Consider the following 21,964-nt stretch of genomic DNA (forward strand, 5'->3'; position numbering starts at 1 on the left):
GGATGTGGCATGCTTGCCATAGATTTCCTGCAGACTTCACACTGAGGCAGAATCAAATATCTAATGGTGCTGTTCATTTCATCATCTTTGTTGTGATATCTTCTTGTTTTTCTTGTAGTCATCATGGAAAACCATGGTTTTAAATGTCTCTTATTATGTCTGTGCTTTGGAGGCTGTTTCGTTCACCTTTTTTTTTTTTTTTTTATGATGTGGTGCCAACTTAAACCTCTCTGAAGTGTTATGTCTTGAAGCCAGTAACCAAATCCTGATGGGTTTCCAGATCACTGGTGTCTCCAGTGCTTTTGGGACAGAAGAATGGTGGAAGTCTTTTTGCCACCCAAATGGTGAGGAATATGAGATATACCTGTCAACTGATAGCTGTTAAATTAACATTTCCATTTCCCTCTGTGTAGCCTTATCTTTATAGGCAGGTGTATCTGTGTTGGGAGAGGGGCTATTTTTGGCTCTGCTGTAGGAGAGCCTGAAGGTAATGAGTTGTGCATAGTAAATCTTGCTTACTCCATAATTTCCACTACATTTCAAATTAAGGGCCTAAATTAGGGTTAGTGTCAGACTTGCTCTTTTGCTATGTCCTAATTTTGTTTTAAAAGCACATAGCTAAGGACTTTAATATGTTTTAGATTCAAGGCTTGTAAGTTATACTAAAATCCCTAAGGGAGGCAAAATAACTTATTAAAACCTTGCAAATGTTTTTGACTGCTGCATTCTATTATTTTCTATTCCAGTGGTAGCATACAGCCTCTGCTGCTGATGGGTGGAGGAATGCAAACCTCCAGGGCCCATTAGACTTAACTTGTTTACTGCATTGATATCTATATGTTAAATGACAAGAGAGTTCAGGTTATTGAATAATTTAAAATTCAGCTCTAATTGGTGTCATATGACCTGGAAAAGGCCATGGATGACGCCAGGAGCATGCTGTGAAATTCTTATAAATAATTCATAAATTAGATCATTCATTTGCCTGGATGTCTTGTTAAATGCAGAAGTTTGTAAGTAATAACTGATGATATAACACCTGTAAGTATTTAGTTCATATGCTGGAAGGTAATCTACCTTGATGATCTTCTAGCACAACCTGCCAGAGTACAAGAGTTAATTGCACTAGGGAGAATGCACTACATTTATTTGGGATGGGCTTTGGCAAGCATACGGTGCAGATGTTGCATTACACATTCTCTATCAGCTAGACAACTATTCTGTATATGCCCATGTTAAAAATGCAGCTCATCACTCTTCTGCCCTTATTTCACATGAACTCCAAATGCACTGGGAAATGGTAGTGACCTGCTCTGCTCACAAATAGTATAGTTTTTGAAATATTTATCTAGGTCTTGAACTACTGATTCTTCGGTAAAATAAAGGGCAGAAGTAAAAAATTGAAGTCAGAAGATTGGGATTTTTTTTTTTTTTTTATTATTTTTATAATGTTGGCAGCACATTGAGTCTTAATAGTTGGACCTGGTGCTGTCAAGATTAGTGTAGTGGCATTTTTCTATAGTGCAAACAGGAATGATACAGTTTTGTTTCAAAAAGCAAATATGTTTGCTTAAATGTAGTGGCTAGGTATTGCACTGCTGTGTGTGGGTGCTGTGTGGGCTTAATGGACACTTTGCTCACAGTGACTTCCAAGACTCAACACACGGGCACCTCGCTTTAGTTTTCTTGGAGCACTGTATTATTAACTGCCTTATCAGGCAGTGTAAAACCAGTCTGCTGATCTGAAATGGGAGTCTTTGTTAGAGATTATCTACAGTGTTTGGGTAGCTGGAGAAGAAGGGTGGCATGTTTATGAATGCAAAATATACGCTTAAAGCTGAGTGCCAGCAAATGCTCACATGCTACTTTGAATGCAGGTTTTTTGTGCACCTGGCCTGCCAAGTGCAAACCCTCTTAGCAAAGAGGAGAAAAAATACTGAAGGCAGCACAAACATAGGAGGTGTTCCTCTGCTATCGTCTAGCAACTATAGATTCACTTTTTTGTGATGTGATATTACTTTTTTTTAGCTGTGCCTGTTCAGTATGTTGAGTTCAGTAGATTTTTACAGGAAAAATACAGGTTGGTGACTGTCATTCACATTATCTTTCACTTGAGACCACTTGTTTTATTCAGTGGAATGTGGCAATCATAGCTATACATAATTTCTACAGAAAGTATTGCTTTGTTTCTTGCTTGAAAAATGGTTGGCTTACCTTAGGAGTTATCTACTGTATTTATCTTCGGTAGTGACAGAGACAGTTGTTGTACTGTTACATGGCACTTTGTAATAACTGATATTGGGTTATTTGTGGTACAGATTTTAACAAAAGATTATGTGATTTAAATAATAACATTTATACACTCCAGTAGATCCTACTAATATATTTTATAATCTTTACCCATTTTCATTCTCCCTGATAAATTCTTACAGAATCTTGGAAAGAACAGCTCCTTAATCACTAGTAATGTACTTCACATAGTCCTATAATTCGATGTAATTGTTCTTAAAAACAACATTTCTGTTGCCCCAATATCCTATCTGAGCTTATTTAGAATATACACCCTCCTCATTTTGCTGACAAAAGCAAGTGCTTATACCATCGATAGACCTGAAACCCAAAGCCAGGCTTTGTTCAGATGAGACCCATATATATCAACAATGCAGAGTGGTGACTGAGTTCCAGGTTTAGGTTATATACCCTAGTGAGGGTGTCAGCTGGGTCACTGATGGAATCACAGAATTGTTTAGGTTGGAAAAGACCTCTGAGTCCAACCATTAACCCAGCACTGCCAAGCCCACCACTAAAGCTTGTTGCTAAACAACCACATCTGCATGTCTCTTAAATACCTCCAGGGCTGGTGACTCTGCCACTGCCTCTGCCAGAGCTTGGCAACGCTTTCAGTGAACAAATTTTTCCTAATAAATTTTGCTGACCATGCCCAAAGAACAACTACACTGGTGAAGAGTATGTGCCCTTGGTGCTCTTTAAGGTGTTTCTGTGTATGGTAGCCTCTGCTTCATCTCTAAAAATCTTTACAAATATTTTAATCTCTGTATTTCTCCTCTGGTTGCTACTTTCGTTCATTCTCCTTGGTTTCCTTCAGAGTCCCCCCTTAGGTCAGCACAATGGACTAGTTCTGAATCAGTGTGTTCCTTCCACTGTTTCTACCCCACCAAAAGAAACCCCTGAGCTGAAAATCCAGATTAGAGAAATGTCCTCAAGATACAACTGAGAATGATTTTACTTAATTGTCTCTTTTTCTGTATTCAAACATATTTCAGCTAAAAGCTACAAACCCAGGTGCTATGAACTGAACTCCTAATGCTGTTAACATCTCTAGCGATTTTGCTCTGCAATGTATTTTGCTGGGACCCCAGTTTTTGCCCCTCAGAATGCAGGACATCTCAAGGAAATGATTTTGGGCTGTTTCTTAAACATGTTTGTACGTGCAGTAAAATCTGTTCGTACATGCAGTAAAAAAAGACCTTCCTGTGCTGCGATTGTAAAGATCTGCCCAGTTACTAGTTCATCCCTTGCAGTACAAAGCCCTTTGTGCTGGAGTCAGTCTGTAACTGTGCTTCCTCTGCCAGCACTGTGAGTTAAAACTGCAAAGCACACAAGTTGCATTTAAGAACAATTTGCAGAGATCATAATGCTGCCTGCATAAAACTGGTGCACTGTTTGTCTGTTCGTAGGAAGTTTTAAGGACTGGATGTTTGTTTAAGCTCTGCACTGAATCCCTGAGCAAAAATTACTGGGGTTGCAGTAAAGACTTTGTAGACCTCCACACGTGTCTCCCTCTTTAAATCCTTCTAAAGATTATTAAAACCATTTTTAGTATCTCCTTTTTTCACAAGAGTTTCACATCAGATCAAGTCTTATTAACTGCTTACGTTGCAAGGATTAGTCTGAGTTTGTTTAAGCCTCAGTTAAAGGAACTTGTATCTTTAAATACGGCACAGCAAGCCTGGAAGAGCTCCATGGAGGAGAAAGCACAGCTGTTCCATCATGGTCCGTCATGGTTTCCATGTGTCCCATAGGCAATATCTTTCTTAAACTCATCTTGTAAAACTATCTGATTCCTTATGCTTGTGTGTCTTTAGACTCACAGTAGTAGGTGGGTCTTTGGAATATTCTTTTCTCTACTTTTCTACTTCACCTAGCCTGCATCTTACAGATCTGTCATGTCATGTACCAGTCTCTTCTGAGCCCTCATACGTGTAAATGCCAGTCCATTTTCCCTGTAACATCTACCATACAGCTGTATTTTCAATTAAGGCTTTAGCAGAAACCCCACAAATTACTAAAAAATTTGTTGACTAGTTTCTGACTCCCAATAGTTAATTTTTCTTTGGGGTTAGACCCTGCAAAGTGCTGAGTAGCCAGCAAAGGCATGTTGGAACTCAGTCTTCTGCCTAACATGACCTCCCTCCTTCTAAAGGAATAAAAAAATCCCACTCATATTCAATGACATTAATGAGAACTTTCCCCCCTGCAAACATATTGTAACTGTGAAATAACATTAAAGTTTCTCTGCCTTGTTATGAAGTCTTTAAATGTCAATGCCATTTCTGAGACCATCAGGGCAGACTTAATGGTGGCCAAGGTCAACAAATGCTAACTGGTACCTCTCTTTTAGGGCCTTCAGGGACTCTTAATAGAGTCTCAGCCATGAAGTTAATTTGCAATGTGGACCTTTATTCTGAAACCTGATGATTATTTTGTAACATCTTCATTCATGTGCTTAGATTTCTTAACATTCTCTTGTCTCTTCAGTTGGTAAACTATTAAAATAAAGGTATTTTCATACATTTCATCTTTTGAGTTTCCTTTTTTTCTGGTGTGTTCTTTTTGACTACTATTTATGGGCTGCAGAAGGACAGGTGTTTGCTTTTTGCTGACCACCCTACACTGCCAGCCCAGATAGGATGCTCTAAGAATGCCTTTAGATCTGAGACCTTCTGCTGTCCCTGGGGACTGGGAAACCTTCCACCTTGAAAACCTCTTCCTGTAGGTGCCCTAAATGCTCTATAACCAGAAGCAGGTGATGTGGGAAATGAGAGACTGCATCATCCTTTTCTGTATTGTCTAATTTAGATTAAAAGGGCTCTGTAGCCTTTATTTCTCTAGAAAATATTGCCAACAAGGATGGCATGCTACAAATAATAAATAACAAAACTCCGTCTTTTTGGCAGCATGTTGCATTTCTGCTCAGTTGCCCTGCCAGCCCCTATGACTTTAAAATATTTAGTGTCCTGCACTTTTCACCCAGTTCAAGCACCAGACTTTCCTCAGACATTTAGCACTGACATTAATGCAAATGCCTCCAACTCATTGGGCCCTTTGGGGCAAAACATGACATCCTTGACTTTCAATCACATGGCAGAGATTTTTTTGTATGCACGAAACTGGAAATAATAAAATATCAGTATTCAGGTGCTAATCCACATTAATTTACATTCTGTGAAGTCTATAAGAAACTTGTAATTGGTTGTCTTGAAGGGCAGCTGAGTATATTTGGTATTTTATTTATTAAAAAAAAGAATCTAAATTATACATGTAAATGCTGCATAGATTTGTATTTTATCTCTCTTCCAATCATTGCTGGACGCTTGCTTGCATCCCTAAATTCGAGTATTTTGGGTCTGGCTGGCTGGCTGGCAGTCTATGTGCACAATACCTATCTATTGTAAGCATTGCCAGAGGGCAAATAATACATTTTTTTTTCTTCAGTGGATTCCAGATTTCCCTGCTAAACCACTTAGACTGCAGTGGTTTTGCTATCTTTAACAAATCTGGCTTCTGTAATTAAAAAGCTCCATATCTTTGTGGAAGGTCCCAAAGGCTGGAGGAGCTTAAATTCAGTTTGTTATTGAAATTAATGCACGGTTCTAGCAAAAGGAATGCATGTGCCTGATACACTGCTGTTGTGATGTGCATAAAAGCTCAAATGCTTAGCTGCCTAGATGAACCTTAGTGCAAAGATACTCCAGGATGTAACTACGATTGTGATGTCTGTTACATAATATCCATGACTGTAACAAAACCACTAGAATTTGCTTGTACTGGGTTGACAAATGTGAATTACAGTTGCTTGCTTTCTTCAGAGTTTTATCAGACTATAATCACTTGCCCAGCTTAATTGAAAAATCACTTACGTTTATAGCTGTATTTAAACATGTTTTGTATTTAAATGACAGCTTTTGATGTACAACCATTTTTTACAGAAAGTAGTCGGGTTTTTATCTGTGTTTCTGTAAAGATATTTCAAAAACTCTCATCAAATTTCCAGCGGTAAGTAATATCCCATTCAGTGCAAGGTGAAATGTTTTACATCAAATCTCCTGCTGTGTAATAGCCAATCAAAGAGTATTTATAGTGGCTGAATGGATTTTTTGGCTTGGTATTCAAAATTAAACATTTTCAAACCTTAACATTTAATGTTTTTTGCCACTCTTCAAGTTGATTTTATGTAACCCTAGATGCTCACAACTACTTGATACTCTGAAGTGACTCATTTTATGCTGAGGATCCTGCAGACAGTAGTTTTACATTTATTACACTTGTGTAAATGGAATGAAACATAAATTTGATAGCAAATTTGTGTCTGTGTTCTGGTAAACATTTTGTTGGGTTTGGCTGTATGTCCATCAACATGGACCAGCAGCTCTGTTTCAAAGAGAGCACGTTTACCAAGGGAAATCGGTGAACAAAGATGAATTTTAGTGATTTACAGGAAACTGTTTCTCCTATTGCAGGTATCGAGTAAGAAGAGCTTGTGCCAACAGCCTTCTTTGGGGCTGGACAGCTCCTTCTTGGGTGTTGGGGGACCTTGGACTCTTCATAAGAACAGTGGAGCATCGAAGGCTGGAAGCCCAGCCCGTGTCGTGTTGTCTCAGCCTTGCAGGAATAACCATGATTACAGGACTGAAATGCATTACAACCATCAGGAGCGTCTGAAGGAGTATCCAATGGAAAATGATTTGCACAGAAAGTGCAACAATGTTATTTCCCCAGCCAAGCAGAGGAGCCCTCACCATGTAAAGCAAGCTCAGGAGATGGACCAGAGAGCAAGTGAATTTCAGAACACATGCCCTCAGCAAGTGAGAGATGGCTGTGCCTGGAGGCATGTGGGGAGCTCAGGAAGCATGGAAGAGAGCTGCTGTGTCAGCCAGGTGCTTAGAAAACACTCTGGGACAGTTCACAAAACCTGTGATCATTCCAGGTTCATTCGAGGTTCTGGGCTGAATCACAGCACGGACTCAGGGCCTAAGGAAACAGAGCTGGCTAAAAGGTTGTATGAAGAAAGACGGCAGAAGCTGCTTCTGCAAAAAATGGAGCTGGAAATCGAAAAGGAACGACTCCAACATTTACTAACTAAGCAAGAAGCAAAACTGCTCCTAAAACAACAGCAACTACACCAGTCCCGTATGGATTATAACAGGTGATTTTGAGACTTACAATTAAAAAAAAAATCTAAAAATTTCTAATGAGCACATGGGCAATAATTGATTTAAATGGTGGAATAGAACCAAGGCAACAATAGATAGAGTAAAACAAGACCGGTGAGGCTTGTGGCACAATTTCTAACAGTGATTCAGAGGAGAGGCGACTTTTTAGTATGTTAGTGTATACTGTTGGGAAGCAGCATGACAGCTGTGGAAAGCAGCAGAGGAAAACAGTATGTGGTAGAAAGAAAGGCAGAAGAAAAGCACTGCTAAAAGACTAGGTAGGAAAAGAGAAGCAGTAGAAGAAAATGAGAGGTTGATCTTAGTGCAGGCACTTGAAAGGAATACAGACATTTGTCAAGAGGCCAGCGTGAGTGTGGATGACATAGATGTGGCATTCTCCCTTCTTTCCTTGGAAAGGTCGGTTTTGAAGTGTTGCACCTCCTAGGTTGGGACTGGGAGGAGTGTGTTTTACAGAAAAGATGGAGATCATTACATATGTATACACACACACATGCACACCCCCACGCACACATATGTATGTGTGTATATATATTTTTTTACATATGGAATGTATGTTTTTCCCCCAAACATTTAGGGAAGAGGAAGGGAGCACTGTGTAGCAAGGACATTTGCTTTCCAGGGATGTTAGTGAAAAGGGAGAATGCTAAGACTGAGGCACAATACGTGCTTACAACTTGAAGGGAAATGGAGCAGCCATAGAAATGTGAAATGTGGCTTGAGAGGCCTGTGAGTTTATTGCAGAAGGTAACACTTTTCTGGCAATGTAAATGGAGTCTTTGAGAAAGAGGGAACAACTGTTTTGTTGGTATGATGTTACTAAAGTGAGAGAAGCAATGAATGGGAGCAGGTTAAATTAGCCACTGTAACTCAGTTGAGTACTAGCATTTCAGCATTAGAAAGATAAAACGATAGGGAAAAATCTGCAGTCTTTTAGAAGAGGTGGTAGGAGAGTTTCACAGGGATGGATATTTCTATACTGTTTTAATATGGCAGCTGCTGACAGCATCCCATGAGGGTGTGCCTTAGATGACCCACTTCCTACATCGTGTACTATAACTGCGATGGAGGAATACATCACTTTCCCTTCTTGATTTCAGCCCCTCAGTTACTTTTCAAACTGTAAAAGAGAGTACTGTAATCTAGGTGGTATTTTGTTTGTCTTCTTGGATTGTTGTTTACATTGAAGAGAATGTGTTTATATGGCTTTAAAAGTGCCTGTCTTAAGAAGGAATCACAACTCTGTGTGTTGAAAATGACTGAGGTCTCTAACAAAGGATTATGACTTCAGGTGAGAATTAAGTAGGAACAGATGGATCTTAATCATCAAATACCTTAATTCTATGCATGCATCCCTCTAATGAAAAGCAAGTAGATATGAAGGACACACAAACTAAGCTTTTTGGCAGATTTTTTTTTTTAATGGAAATTTTTCAGGTTTGAAGGCATAACAGAAAAAAATGCACCTCAAATACCTGTAACGATGTGGTTGTTAGTATCATTGTATCTATTTTACCTATTTTTATTTCTGGAAAAAAAAAAATTATGATTTACAGAGCTTTAGTTACCTAAAAAGAATTCTATGAAAAATCATGTATGATCAATCTGAGGACTTTTTGTGATCTCTTTTCAGACGTGCATGTGAAGTCAGATTTGCCATATTCTCTCTAAGAAAACAACTAGAATATAATGTGCTTTCTCTTAAAAATATTTTGTTATCTTTAGAATTAAATGTTTGATATCTAGAGGTAAATCTCTTAGGCATCACAGTTCTGTTTCAGTTCCAGATATATAATTCACTTTTGCACTTGGTAACAGGGTAATTTTATATACTGCTAACAATAAAAATTTGTTTAGCTAAGCTCAAATACCCTTTGCTTCATTGTCAGGAGATTCTAACATAGTTAGAACATCATGACAGTATAAAAAACAATACAAAAAAAATCCTTTTCCAGCTAGTGTTTATTTTTGTCTGTCCTTCTGCCTGGGTGGAGTGCTGCTAAGGTCCATTGTCATTGAATGACAAATAAGAGGTTTGACCATTTGCAATTACTGGCTATTAACTTTTCTAATCTTTTAGCTAAAGTGTGAATTGATCCCTTTTTATTTTTTGCCATGCTGCAACATAACTGCTTTTAATTTTCCACATTTCCCTATTTAGCCTTATGTGACCATAGTACTTACAGTTCGCGGTTTCTCTCCATGTGAAATAGTTGCTCAGCTATCAAAAATTGTGTGTGTATGTGCAGGCCAAGGGGTAGTTCAGTGGCTCCTCCTGGTTCAAGCCTCACTGGAGCAGGCCAGTAACAGCAAAGCTTGGAAACAGGAGTTTTAGTCAAATGAAAACAAAATACCTCTGTCTAGACTTTTCTGTCTTTGTTGGAGAGAAGGGAGAAGGTGGAGTGACCTGTTGAAAATGGAGCATCATTTGTGGGCCCATAGTTTGAGGACACACAACCATCTTAAACAAATTCTCTTCTATGTATCTTACACGTGGTGCCTTTGAGCTCCGGTGCTGTAATCTGTGAATGAAACTTTTCTGTTTCCCAGTGATAACCCTTAGAAGCAAAGACATTGGGCCTAAACCAGCCTTCCAATACAAAAGTGTATTTGGAAGTGTGAAGAAAATTGTGAAAGCTTCTGCATTTAATGTAAGTGCCCCATTTGCAGACACTTAGATCACCTTTGAGTGGTAAGTTCCTGGTGTGATGATTTGACCAGCTGCAGAACCAATTAACTCGTCTTTTCCAGGATTAGAGGCCATGTACCTGGCTCAGAAGATGTGCCCATTGCTGAAGCACCCGGAGAACTTGCTCTGATGATGAACGGCAGCAGCATGGGGTTTAGGTAATTTCTCTCTTCACTTGTAAGTGCTTCACAGGGTCGGTATATCTTCTTGACAGTGTGCTGTTGCCTGCCAAGTGTATTTGTTCATGTGTTTGTTTCAGATTAAGAGCTTTTTTCTGCAGGAAGGGTAAAATTCATTGACTGCTGTGTTTTATGAGTCAACTCAATAGTTATGCTGACCTGTTATTACTCAAAGTTTAGCGGCTGACTTCCTGAAGAGGCTTCAGGTTTTGTGTGCCACCTCTTAGCCCAGTGCAAAATGGAGTTTTCACAAAATGTTGGTTTTAGTTCTTTGTTCTAGGTGCTGCTTGTTACTTTTAAATTAAAATCAGGATGTCTCTTTAGTCTTTATTTGGACTTGATGTAAATAATACATTATCCTTTAAGTCTCAGATAGGTCTTCCATGGTTGGTGACAGTTACTTGTTTTTTAAATACCTCTGCATTGCACCTCTGCTTCAGTGTGATCAGAGCAAACCACCACTGAAATAACTGGAAGCAGAGTCAAGCCAATATTTAGCTCTTTATCTCCATCCTGCTTGCTATTTAAAACTTCAATCAGTACACTATTGTACTTTCCTTCTGTCCTACCCTGTCGCATTCAAGTTAACACTGGAAGGAGATTCAGGCTTATTAGAAAAGCAACAAATAAAAACTGTGGATTTGGCAGAGTTTTCTCCTTTTCTCAGAAAGTAACAGCTTCTTGTTCTGTGCTGTAACTATAGGTGTTCTTTTGACCAAAGAATGGTGGGCAAGATGAGCTGCTGTGCTTTCAATGACTCCTTCTTTAGCGACAGGACAATACCTCAAAATAATAAATTTTTCTGTTCTGAGAATACTGGAAGAACTGATAATTCTTTTATAAACCAAAGTTCCAATACTTTCTTTTTTCTTACTTTTTAACTTTGTTATACTAATTTTATTTTTCTTTTTGAGATCCTTTTTCACTAAAAGAGGATAAGCCTTTTTTTCTCCAGAATAACAGGAGTTGTTAGTTTCCTTGGAATACTTCACTGCTAACCAGGTGCTTGGCTGCTGTGAGTTACTGGCATATCTTTATTGTATTCTGATGCTTTTTTCTTTCATTTTCATACAAACTGAAGTGATCGAAGTATTATCACTGTAACAAAAAAGATGGAGAGTCATGACATGTTTAAGATGGAGTAGCATTAAGCCCCTTGGAGGAAAAATGTAACCTAGAACATCTGTAGGGCTTCTTGGCAACAGTTTACCAAAAACGTGCAAATATCTACATACCCTAACAGGGAAAATGAGGAAAACCTGTGCTGTTAACAAAATGAGAGTCCCAGACTTCAAAAGGTTCCCCACCCTCTCTTCATTCCCCTGGTTTAATTTACTGTAATTTTTCGAAGTTATTTTGTGTTTGAGCAGTCTCAAGGTGCCATGCCAGCTGGTTACAAAGTTTGGCAGCAAAACACTTGGAAGTTTTTCTTCCTATATGCCATCTTCAGTTTCGCAAAGGTTACCAGATGAATGGTCCCTAAATAATTTACTCTAATGTAGGGCTTAAAGAGGCTGTGGAAGACAAGTCCATTTGTCTCTTTTATGCATTTGAATATGTAAGTGATGTTTTCTTCAGTACAGAGAGGGAGAGTGTAAGTGTGTGGCTGGGTCTTAGAAAAGAGAAAGAGCTGGTAGATATACATCCTTTTTTTAACTGTCTCTTTTGGTGTTTTTTTTTTCCTTGCCTTTTTATTTTTTGGTTTGTTTTATTTTATTTTTTGGTTTGTTGTTTTTTTGTTTGGTTTTTTTTTTCCCATGGTGTGGGGCTTTTTTTCTTTTTTCTTCTTCTTCTTTTTTTTTTTTTTTTTTGTGATGGTGGTGTTTGCTTTTTAATTGACCTATCAAACAGTTCTTGTTACGGCAAATGCCCACAGAACGCTAATGGAAAATCAGCTCTCGGACTTCCAGTTCATACATGAGAGCTCTTCTAGCAAATCTTACAGCATAGAACTTGATTTCAGTCTTCAAATAAGCAAAACTTAGCTTAAAAATATACTGGTATTTTAAAGGAATTGGTGAAATACCTTTAAAATACAAAATTTGCTGTAGTGAGAAGTAAAATAAATAATATAATCAAGAACTGAAAAACATTGTTTTTTATATAATTAACAGCTCATTTTGAGTTAATTATCTACAATTACAAAAATCTAATTGCAATTTATCCTCTACTATCTGTGAGAAGAATTGTAGACAAGGGAATGTGCATCACTGCCAGGCATAAATGCTGTAGGATGGGTACAAATAATAGAGGAACCCTTAATGAAAAAAAAGCAAATAGGAGCATGCACCTGTGCCAGACTATTGAAAGGTAATTGTAGTCAGAAATGAGGTATGTAGTTTAAAAGGCATCTTGTCATCTCCTGTAGGGATTATTTTTGTCCCTCATTGAAGAAAGCAAAAAAGATTCCACAAGCAAATACAGTACAGAGTTTGATTTCTGATACAGATTTTCCTCACAGTCTGTTAGTGAAAATGAAAACTTCGATCTCAGGGGCTACTACAAATTATAGCCAGATTTTCAAAGGGCTGCTTGTTTCGTTTTCTCTTCTACATGGGATATTAAGGTCTTTTCATTGTCATTGTCAGCAAGCATTGTCCGTTTCAGCCTATTTGGTATGAATTTGCAGTGTTGGATTTGTCCTTTCCCTCATGTTGAGAAGAAATGTGCCTGTCCCTCTGCCTACTTGCAGCTGGGCCAGCATGTGGGACCTGAACCACCTTCAGATGCAGGATCTCCATTTCTCTAAGGTGCAGCAGTCAGAGCAGGTTTTATTGAGGACGGTTTTCAGTAGCTTGGAGTGCTCCTCAGTGAGCCCACAGCCAATTTGCAGCTATGGAGATGGTAGCTTGTGCAATTAATGGCAAGTTGTCTGTATAATTTCTTTTCAAGTCTGCCCCAGTGTGCAAGATGCTTTAAAATATTCAAAATAAAAACATAACCTGATGCATTTGTTTAGCATAAAACAGCCTTTTACAAAGTGCTTTCCATCTCCCAGACGCAGATGCTTGATACATGCTCAAGTACCCACTCCATGCGTATTCAGTAGGATCAATACACCCAGCACCTGCTTTTGTGTGTGCTCCTGACATCTGCATCTGGGAAAGGAATTTTAAAACTCTTTCCTCCTTCATTTAATCTTAACTTTGGATCTGAATGGCATGGAAATAAGCTGTATTTAGTGGCATCAGCCAGAGGAGACACAGTTTTCTACTTTGCAAGCACCCCTCTCCAGAGTGCTGCTGCGTGCCTAAATCTTAACATTTGAGGTTCCCTGTTTTTCTGAGTCTTAGGCTTCCTATAAGGCTCTGCCAGTGTGGCTTTTTACTGCCTTCTCTCTAACGGGCATCTTTTCCTCAGATTTCACACGATTCTGCCACTGAGCCTCTACACAAACCCGTGCAAAGTGTTCTAAAGAGGAATTGTTGGATACAGCAGCTATCAGTTGTGTTTACAGTTATTTGCAGGCACTCTTTCAATGTGTGCTACCTGGTGAAAGGATTCTTTCCTGGTGTATTAAAGATTTGCAGGTGGAATTTGCCACCTTTAATTTCGTTGAAGGCTCTTTATGTTTGTGTGCCTCATTCTACATCACCCGTGTGTATTTTTGCCAGTTTGTATTTTTAGTTACTTGAAAATATCAAACACAGGATTCAGCAGTGCTTCCCCTGTACTTGGATGCTTATTGCTATGGTGATAGTTCCAGGAGGGAGTGCTGTCAGGGGTCTTTTAAAAGATTTTTATGTTTATGGTGTAACTATTTTTATTATCTAGTGAGAGGAGGTGACAATTATCTGTTGCTCCTTGTTTAATGCTTTGTTATGAACTCTTTTCTGAGGCTTGTTAGACATGCAGGCATCTTTCTGTGGTGATGTGCAAGCACACTTATGTGCTTTTGTCCAAATATTCAATGCAATTAAACAGACCTGCAGAGGAACGCAGACTCGCAGCTCCCCCTGCTGTCCCAGGCATATCCAGGTTTGTTCACACAATTCCTCCCTCCAAATAATTTAAATATAAAATAAAAATCAGATGCAATCGCACGGCTCTGCCACTGCTGACCTGACTTTAGCTGGCCCCATTACTCCTGTCTTTGAGGAGAAGAGAATTGAAAAACAGTGGTAGCACCCGTTTTGTTTCCTATGAGGAGTTTTCTTCTCAGTTCTTCATTCCAGCGTGTCACCTCCCAGGTCCTGAGGTGTGTCCAGGACCTGAGCCTCTGAAAGAGAAGCTGTCACCAGAGCTGCAACTGGCTCATTGTCCGAGACTCCCAGGCTTCGAGTCATCTCTGAGTTGTCCTTGGTCTCTCTAGGTGTGTCTATAAAGGACTTGACCAACTTTTAGGAACAAACTGAATAGTTTGTTGGCATTTTTAATTTTTTTTCTATTTGCTGTTTTGGCAGACTGGCACATTAAATTGGGATGAAATCAACTGTGGTTGCAAATGGCCCATAAAATCTGTGTATCTGGAAGCTGCTTACCCACCTGTTAGTGCCTCTTTTAACAACCAAGTTACTTTCTTGTTCCAGATAATTTTACATGGAAGTTTGTATCATTTTTAGATAGGATATTTGTGGAGCGAACGCTTGTTTGGCTGGTAAAAAAAAAAGTACTCGCAGATCTGCCAATAGTGCACATGCTGAATTAGGTGCGGATATGAGTTTTTCTTTCTCTCGTGGTGGTGTCTGGCTATATATAGGCACAGCATCCTTCCAACAGATGGCTGCTGGAGTCTGCTGTGACGTATGGGAGAGTACAGTCAGACACACATTTTTGCTTCATTAGTGCCACGTGCAGACTCTGAAGGTAGTAGGTTTTTTTGCACAGGGTGAAGGTTTTTGTTCTGCTGTGGTTACTAAAAGCATAAAGGGGAGTGTGTTGCAATTTTTTACATATACCTATGCATGCATTTAATGTTGGGGTTTTTTTGTTAGGGTAGGCAGTGATCCTTATCGGACTGGAGAGAGAGGAGTTCATTTCTGCTGACCTGGTTCCTTTACTAATCTAATTTTCAGGTTTACTTTCGACTGCAACAGTGATTTCAAGCTGCCTATCTAACATTTACCTGAATTATGCTGATTCTGTTCTCATTATCACGTCTGCTGCACACAGCAGTATTACATCATTCCCATTGCAGTCCAAAGTAACCTTGAGCAGGAAGCCTACTGAGAGGCTGGAGGTATAAGATGTAAGCAGGAAATGCCATAAGTAGTTTCTGTAGGCAGATACCCTCACCCTGTAGGTGAGGTCTTCAAAAAGCACGGACACTCAGGTGTTAGAAACACTGCTAAGCTTAGAAGGGCAGTTGGTGAAAACAGGCTTGTCAAAACACAAGTGCTTTGGTATTTTCACAAAACTTGCATTTCCTGCCAGTGTTCTGCATGGGTTTGGTTCAGTAATATCCCACACCAAAACTAAAAATGCTTGGAGAGTTTTTTCTTTGGGTTGAAATATTGAAATGCATGCATCTCCTGAAGGAGTTTGTTCCTTGCCAACACTTGCAGACAGTGAGAGACATTTTTGCTAGTCATTTGCAGATGCCTCCTTTATGGGAGAATGTAGACACTGTTAGTTTACTGCTTGAATTGAATTTTGAAAACCTGAATTCTATTTTTATAAATTGGAGTGGATTACTTTTTCAGACATACCATTTTGTTACTCTTTATTTTTATGTGTAATCTTGGATGAAGAGAATATTATGTTTAACCTAGACATTCATATGTCCCAGAAACTTATCAGTTGGAAAAGTTAACAAAAACCTTATAAAACAAAATGTTCTGGAAGGAGTTTTAAATCAGGAAATTTTAAACCCACCTGCACAACTTTCATGCCATTTAAAAGCTTATATCAGAACTGATGGGGCAGGACTAAGAACAAAAGCTATAGGTATTACAAAGTTATGCAAGAAATCCTCTGTACCCTGCTGTTTTGCCCATGATCACAACTGCATTAAGCTAAAACCCACTCCACCACCCCTCCTGTGACCTTGGCTGCACTTCAGCACACAGAGAATTGAAGCAAAAGGCAAACTTTAGTAAATATTGGGTTCTCCCACTTGGAGATTTGCAGACTATATATAAAGATAACAGCACACATGCTCTCACTCACTTCCCAGCTCTTGCTCTCTCTGAAGTGGACTTTGTATATTTGCCACTGAATTATTCTGACATAAAACTTCCCAGACCGTACTGTTGTATAGAGTTGAACTCTGTGGCTTTGCACGGGTGCTGAGGCTTTGCAAAACTACCCATTATATTTTTAAAAGTGCTAATTTTTGAGAGCCACACAGAGAAAATTTTAGATTCAGCCCAGCTGATTTGTTCTTCACACTGCTCCTGCGGTGAAGAGGATTGATTTTTGTGTTTCTTTTGATATTTGGCTTCATTTCCTCTGGTACTCAGTGCTTCAGGCCTTAATCCTTTAACCTTGAATGCGAGCATCAATGCTTCAGGAGGGATCAGGCCTTTTGATGGAGAGAGGACGTCTTTTGTTGTACCAAATGGTTGGGAGTAGTATAAGGCAAGACAGATCTCCAGACAGTATATATTTCACTGTTGTGTTAGAAGACTATAAACAGAGGGTGGGTTTAGTGGGGATTATAAATAATCTGGAGGAAGGTGGGGTATTAGAAGCAATGGAAGAGAGTTAATGACTTTTTCTTTAACATTTGACCAATAACCAGTCTATCATGACAGATGTGTACTGGGTTGCCAAATGCTATAGTCTGATTTGGGTAACGGTTCAAAGCTCAGCGTGTCATGGAAATGGCACTGTGGTCCCTGATGGAACAGGGGAAAAAAAGCTTTTGAGCTTCTCAAAGGGCAGTATTTGTGGAAGCAGATGCTTGCTTGCCCTACCCAGCATAAAGAACAGTTCTGCGGGCAGCCAGGAGAGTTCGTACTGCTGGATTTTTATAGGATCATTAATTATATGTTATAAGGCAGCTAAGCATGGCATTCCTAACTCGATGAATTCCATTATGAATGGCCTTTTCATATTCCTCATCTCATTATATTAAATGCATGTGACCTGAAGTTTAGCTAAAGTTATTGTTCGGGTTAACTTTCATTTAGTGGTTGCCCTAGTTTTAGAAACGGTATGATCTTTAGATTTTATGGAAAGTCAGGTTTTTTTATGCATGTTTTTGCAGCACTATTTTAGATAATTTCATTTGAAACTAGGTAGGAACCTCTGAGGTGGCAGGGAAGGGATTTAGTCACTCCTTGATTTGACTGGAGATTTCTGTACCCATTGGATGACAACATCCTGTTACACGGATTTGGCTATCATCTCTCTGCCAATAACTCTTAAACCCTCTGCTCTGTTCTGTCTAATCTTGCATATCTGACTGCCTCCCTGACATATAATCCCAGTTGTTTTGCCTTCAGATCATTCCTAATCTGGCTGAAACAGAACTCCTTACTTTTTTATACTGAATCTCTCTTCACTTCTGATTTTGATAATGCCACATCCTCCCTGCCACTCAGACTCATAACCTTGGGGTCACTCTTCTCTGCACTCATCTGGGCTGCTGACAGCTATTGCAGCTTCCTTCTCCCTCACAGCCAAAATATCCTTTTGGTGTGTCAACAGTTAAAACAACACCCCTTGCTCTAGTCCTTCTTCTTGCACCTTGACTACTCTGAAGTCTTCTTTCACTGCTCAGTATTCATTCACCTACTTCAAAATAAATTTTCCAAATGGGTATCTTGGCTGCTTATTCAGATCTTGTCTCCTTTGCTTCTCTTAGACTCACCTTCAGGTTCCCGTTGTCTGTGAAAAGCTGTTTCTTATTTTATTTTCTCTGCCACCATCTCTTCTTTACTCCTTCTGTTATGTGGCACTCAGAGTTTTGTTGTGTGGGATTAACTTTCAGCCATGTGCTCCTACTACATTCCCTAATTCTTTCTGTCTTTTGGAACCACTGGGTCATGTCATGGTGATTTCTGCCTCCATCTCTCTGTTCTGACAATGTCTTTCTTGTTTTACATATACCAGTTTGAGCTTTTTTTTTATTATTTTTTTCTTTTTTTTTTGTTCTAAGCTTTTTTGGAGTGTTTTTTTTCTCTCCCTACCCTCAATGCTAGTTTGGTGAGTTTCAAACTAATGTCTTTCTTTGTGCTAAACACAAAGATGGTCTCTGCCTGGTAAATACACCTAAAATCTACACTGTGCTCAAAAGATTTCATTGGTGACCTGGGGAGAAAAGCATTAGAACCCAACCACAGTGACAAGTCATCAGCTCTTCTTTGTAGAAACATTTTCATGGGGCTCCTAGCATGCACAAGAGTTTGAAACAAAACAATTTGCAGTGTCTTCAGTCTTCTGTCAATAGTGCCAGGCTTCACCTCTTTGTATAACTACATGCCCTTCTGTTTGATCAAAGCATAGTTAATCCTTCTTTTCTTTTTAATTCTGTGTTCCCTTAATCTCCATTTACATCTTTGCATCCTTTTTGAGCAAACAATGTCTCTGAGAGATAGTTTAAGTTTATATACCAGCTGTGGACTCAGTAGGGCTGAGGTGGTTTGGCAGAACAAATAATGCAAACCTCTGAATCCACATCATGGTGTCAGAATGGCACTCATGGCATCTGCTCTGGACAGATGTTTACACCAGGTTGTAACAAACTTATGCAAAGGTAGACTTTCATGCCCAGAAATCAATAGTGGTAGCTCTAAGATGGCAAAAATCACTTATATCTGGACTAAAAGGGTTTCCAGAGGCTGGGAACTGGCAGACCAGAGCCCAAAGCTTCACAGCAAACAGGCTTGTGCCAGGATCTCTTCCCTTTGTTCTTTCTCTTGATGCTGGACATTAGAGCAATGCCAATACATATCTCAGTGGTATGTGCCTTTTAGTGAGGCAGTGGTTTCTGTCTGGTTTCAATTCTATTCTATCTGAATATTTTCTAAATATGAGTGCAAAAACATCTTAAATCTGTTCCGTAAACATCCTGGTTGAGTCAATATTTGGTGGTGCTGTCAAATTCACATAAAATATATGCACTGAAAGGAAATCTTTAGTGTGTTGGTTTTTCTGTGGGGCCCAGGCCATGGGTTTTATAGTTGTATGCCATTATTTAGGCATCTAAGTCTGTATTGCTCTTGCAATAAGTACTTGATTTTTCAGTCACTAGCCATCAAGCATGGTCTGTGAAATACGTAACTTCAGTGAATTTAAGGCAACTGAAGTGGCTAAAATTGTTATTTTAAATCTTTACCAACAGCTATCTTGTCAAATCTGCATCTGTTGGGCATGGTAATCTACTAATCAAAGTAAAGTCCAAAGTCTCAACTTCTCTATTTACTTCATTTCAGGCTAAAGGATTTTTTTTAAAGCAGATCAATAAACAATCTCAGTGTTTTCATTTTACTAAGCAATATAATATGGATGAGTACTAGTGTAGTGGTAAATCATTAATATACTCTTTAATCATAGAGTGACCATGTCCCACAGATGTGATTTAATCATGGAGAAATGGCCAATGAAGTGTGAAGATGCATCATGAAGGGTGTTTCTAACTGATCTGGGATAGTGTATGACACCATTTTAAAAGATGCTGTAGTATGAGAGTATTTGGGATGCCGTGTACATTTGTAGTTAAAGACCTGGCAAAATTCTAACATGATTGGTTTTATCATTATAAAGCAAAAATCAAAACCTAGGTCAGGTTTGTTTTTGGCAGAGGAGCCAAATGGCTTTTTGGAATAAGAAAAGCACTGCAGCTTCCAGATTCACTAGTCCCAAGATTTGTAAGACTTTGACACTAACAGATCTATAACCCTAAAAACCTGTAGTAACCTGGCTTAACATGCATAATTTGATCATCCTGTGATACAGATAAAGGTGATTAGAATAAGAGGACAGAAATTTAATGGAAAGAGATGGGTCTTGCAAGGGTGCTGCTGTGTTGTTTTCAGTGGTAATAGTTCCTGGTTAGAGAAATCAGATTCTGCAGCCTCAGAAGAATAGACAGTATAAAAATTCTGATTGTGTTTGTTATGGAATTTGATTCATTCATGAAAGTCTTTCCCTGCGACATGTTCCCTGATATCAGGGGAGCTGTCAGTGACCCAGAAAGTCACCTCAGGATCCTTAGGGGTATGTGTATTTGCCCAGTTTAGTGGTTATCAATTTTCATTGCTGTTGGTGTGAGAAGAAACTTTGTTCCTTCATTTCCTCACTTAGAAACCAGGAATGAAAATTTATCTTACTGGTATCTTGAGTTTTGAAACTTAGCATCAATCAAGTGTAACTTTTTCAAGGAACAGAAGCAACAGTAGTTGTTACATCTTTTTTAACTGTTCTGATCCTCCAAAACTGCAGATTTTCTGTGCATGTATAACTTAATCCCCGCACAAAAAAGTGCAATCTTAAATAGCTGTTGCTCTAATTAGGAATTTCTTCAGAAATGAAAACCCTGTGAGTATCTACTATTCAGCTCTCATTGTGTCCCACCTCTGCTGTATAGTCACTTACCCTTGGCAATTGATTGCTCCATGATGTGATCCATGATCAGAAAAAGGGCTTTTGCAGTTGCTGCTCATTTACTGGAAGCTGCTCTTATCAACACCTATCAGCCTGTCTGGAAACTTCTATAGAGGAGAGAGTGCTTGTGTACTGATAGTCTCAGCAAAGGAAAACATGAGGTGGTTACCTGCACACCCAGACCCACCTCTGCCACAGCCTGTTTTGAAATGCAGCCCATCTACTGTGATTTTGTTCTGAGCAAGCCAAGTTGAGAAGAGATGATGTGTTGTTCTTCTATGCCTTTATCACAACCAAATTGCAATACAATTTGGGGCATGTTTGTTCAGGAGATAGCTTGCATATGGCATTTCGATGGGTATCTTGTGATTGGGGCTGGCTCTCAGCCAAATGCTAGTGATGCTGGATAAAGCACTAAGACTGGCATTCACTTTGCTGAAGAGCATGTGATTCTCCTTCTGAAGGAGAGAGTGATGCTGCCTGATGTACTGAAGAAGTTTAGATTTAGTTCAAAAAGTTTGTCCTAAACAGGGTTTTGCATCATTCCTCGTGGTGCTTTGACTGGTGACAGCCAGGCAGGCTTTTCAGGTATACAGACACTGTTTGGAAGGATTGTTTTTGTACCTGTGACTTGACATTTACATGACTTCTTTTGTGAAGGCTGACAGCAGAGTTTGCTGGAACGACAGCTGCTCTGCTTTGCTCTATAAGAAAGGCCAAACACACAGTCAGAGCATTTTGCCCTGCTAAAGCTTGCCCAGTCTGTTTCCTGTGGCCATTTCTCTGTGACTGTCTGAAAACCTTTATGCTATAATTTTCTTTGAAATCAGAAAAGAGATAGAAAAGTAATCACAGCTATAATTTTGCTGTTTTTTAGGAAAACTCAGATATGTTTGAAAGGTGCTGGTAGGGAGTTGAAATGTAGTGAACTTAAACCAGAGGAAGGAGAGGGCTTCAAAGGGAAGGCATGCATATAATTCTAGGTTAAATTTAGCTTAATACTTGTTACAAATGGACCTCTAACCATGCATATTAAGTGAAGTCCTGACTTCACTGAAGATAAAGACAGTGTTCTGACTGATTCAGTGGGGCTAGGGTTTCACCTATGACTGGTATGATTTAATAGGTCATCG

The 21,964-nt window shown here is 39.1% G+C and overlaps 1 protein-coding gene across 1 annotated transcript in view; it reads left to right on the forward strand.

Annotated features, from left to right (window-relative positions):
* The window catches only part of KIAA1328 (KIAA1328 ortholog), a gene marked incomplete at its 5' end in the record, with an annotated part of 167,931 nt that overhangs the window by 103,165 nt on the left and 42,802 nt on the right, over nucleotides 1–21,964 (forward strand). Inside the window, 2 exons of the mRNA XM_017746573.1 lie at nucleotides 6,762–7,447; nucleotides 10,224–10,319. Coding sequence (XP_017602062.1) covers nucleotides 6,762–7,447; nucleotides 10,224–10,319 — 782 coding nt within the window. The remainder of the gene's footprint in view (nucleotides 1–6,761; nucleotides 7,448–10,223; nucleotides 10,320–21,964) is intronic.

The sequence above is a fragment of the Corvus brachyrhynchos genome, unplaced genomic scaffold (assembly GCF_000691975.1).
Source record: "Corvus brachyrhynchos isolate BGI_N302 unplaced genomic scaffold, ASM69197v1 scaffold139, whole genome shotgun sequence".
Lineage (NCBI taxonomy): Eukaryota > Metazoa > Chordata > Aves > Passeriformes > Corvidae > Corvus > Corvus brachyrhynchos.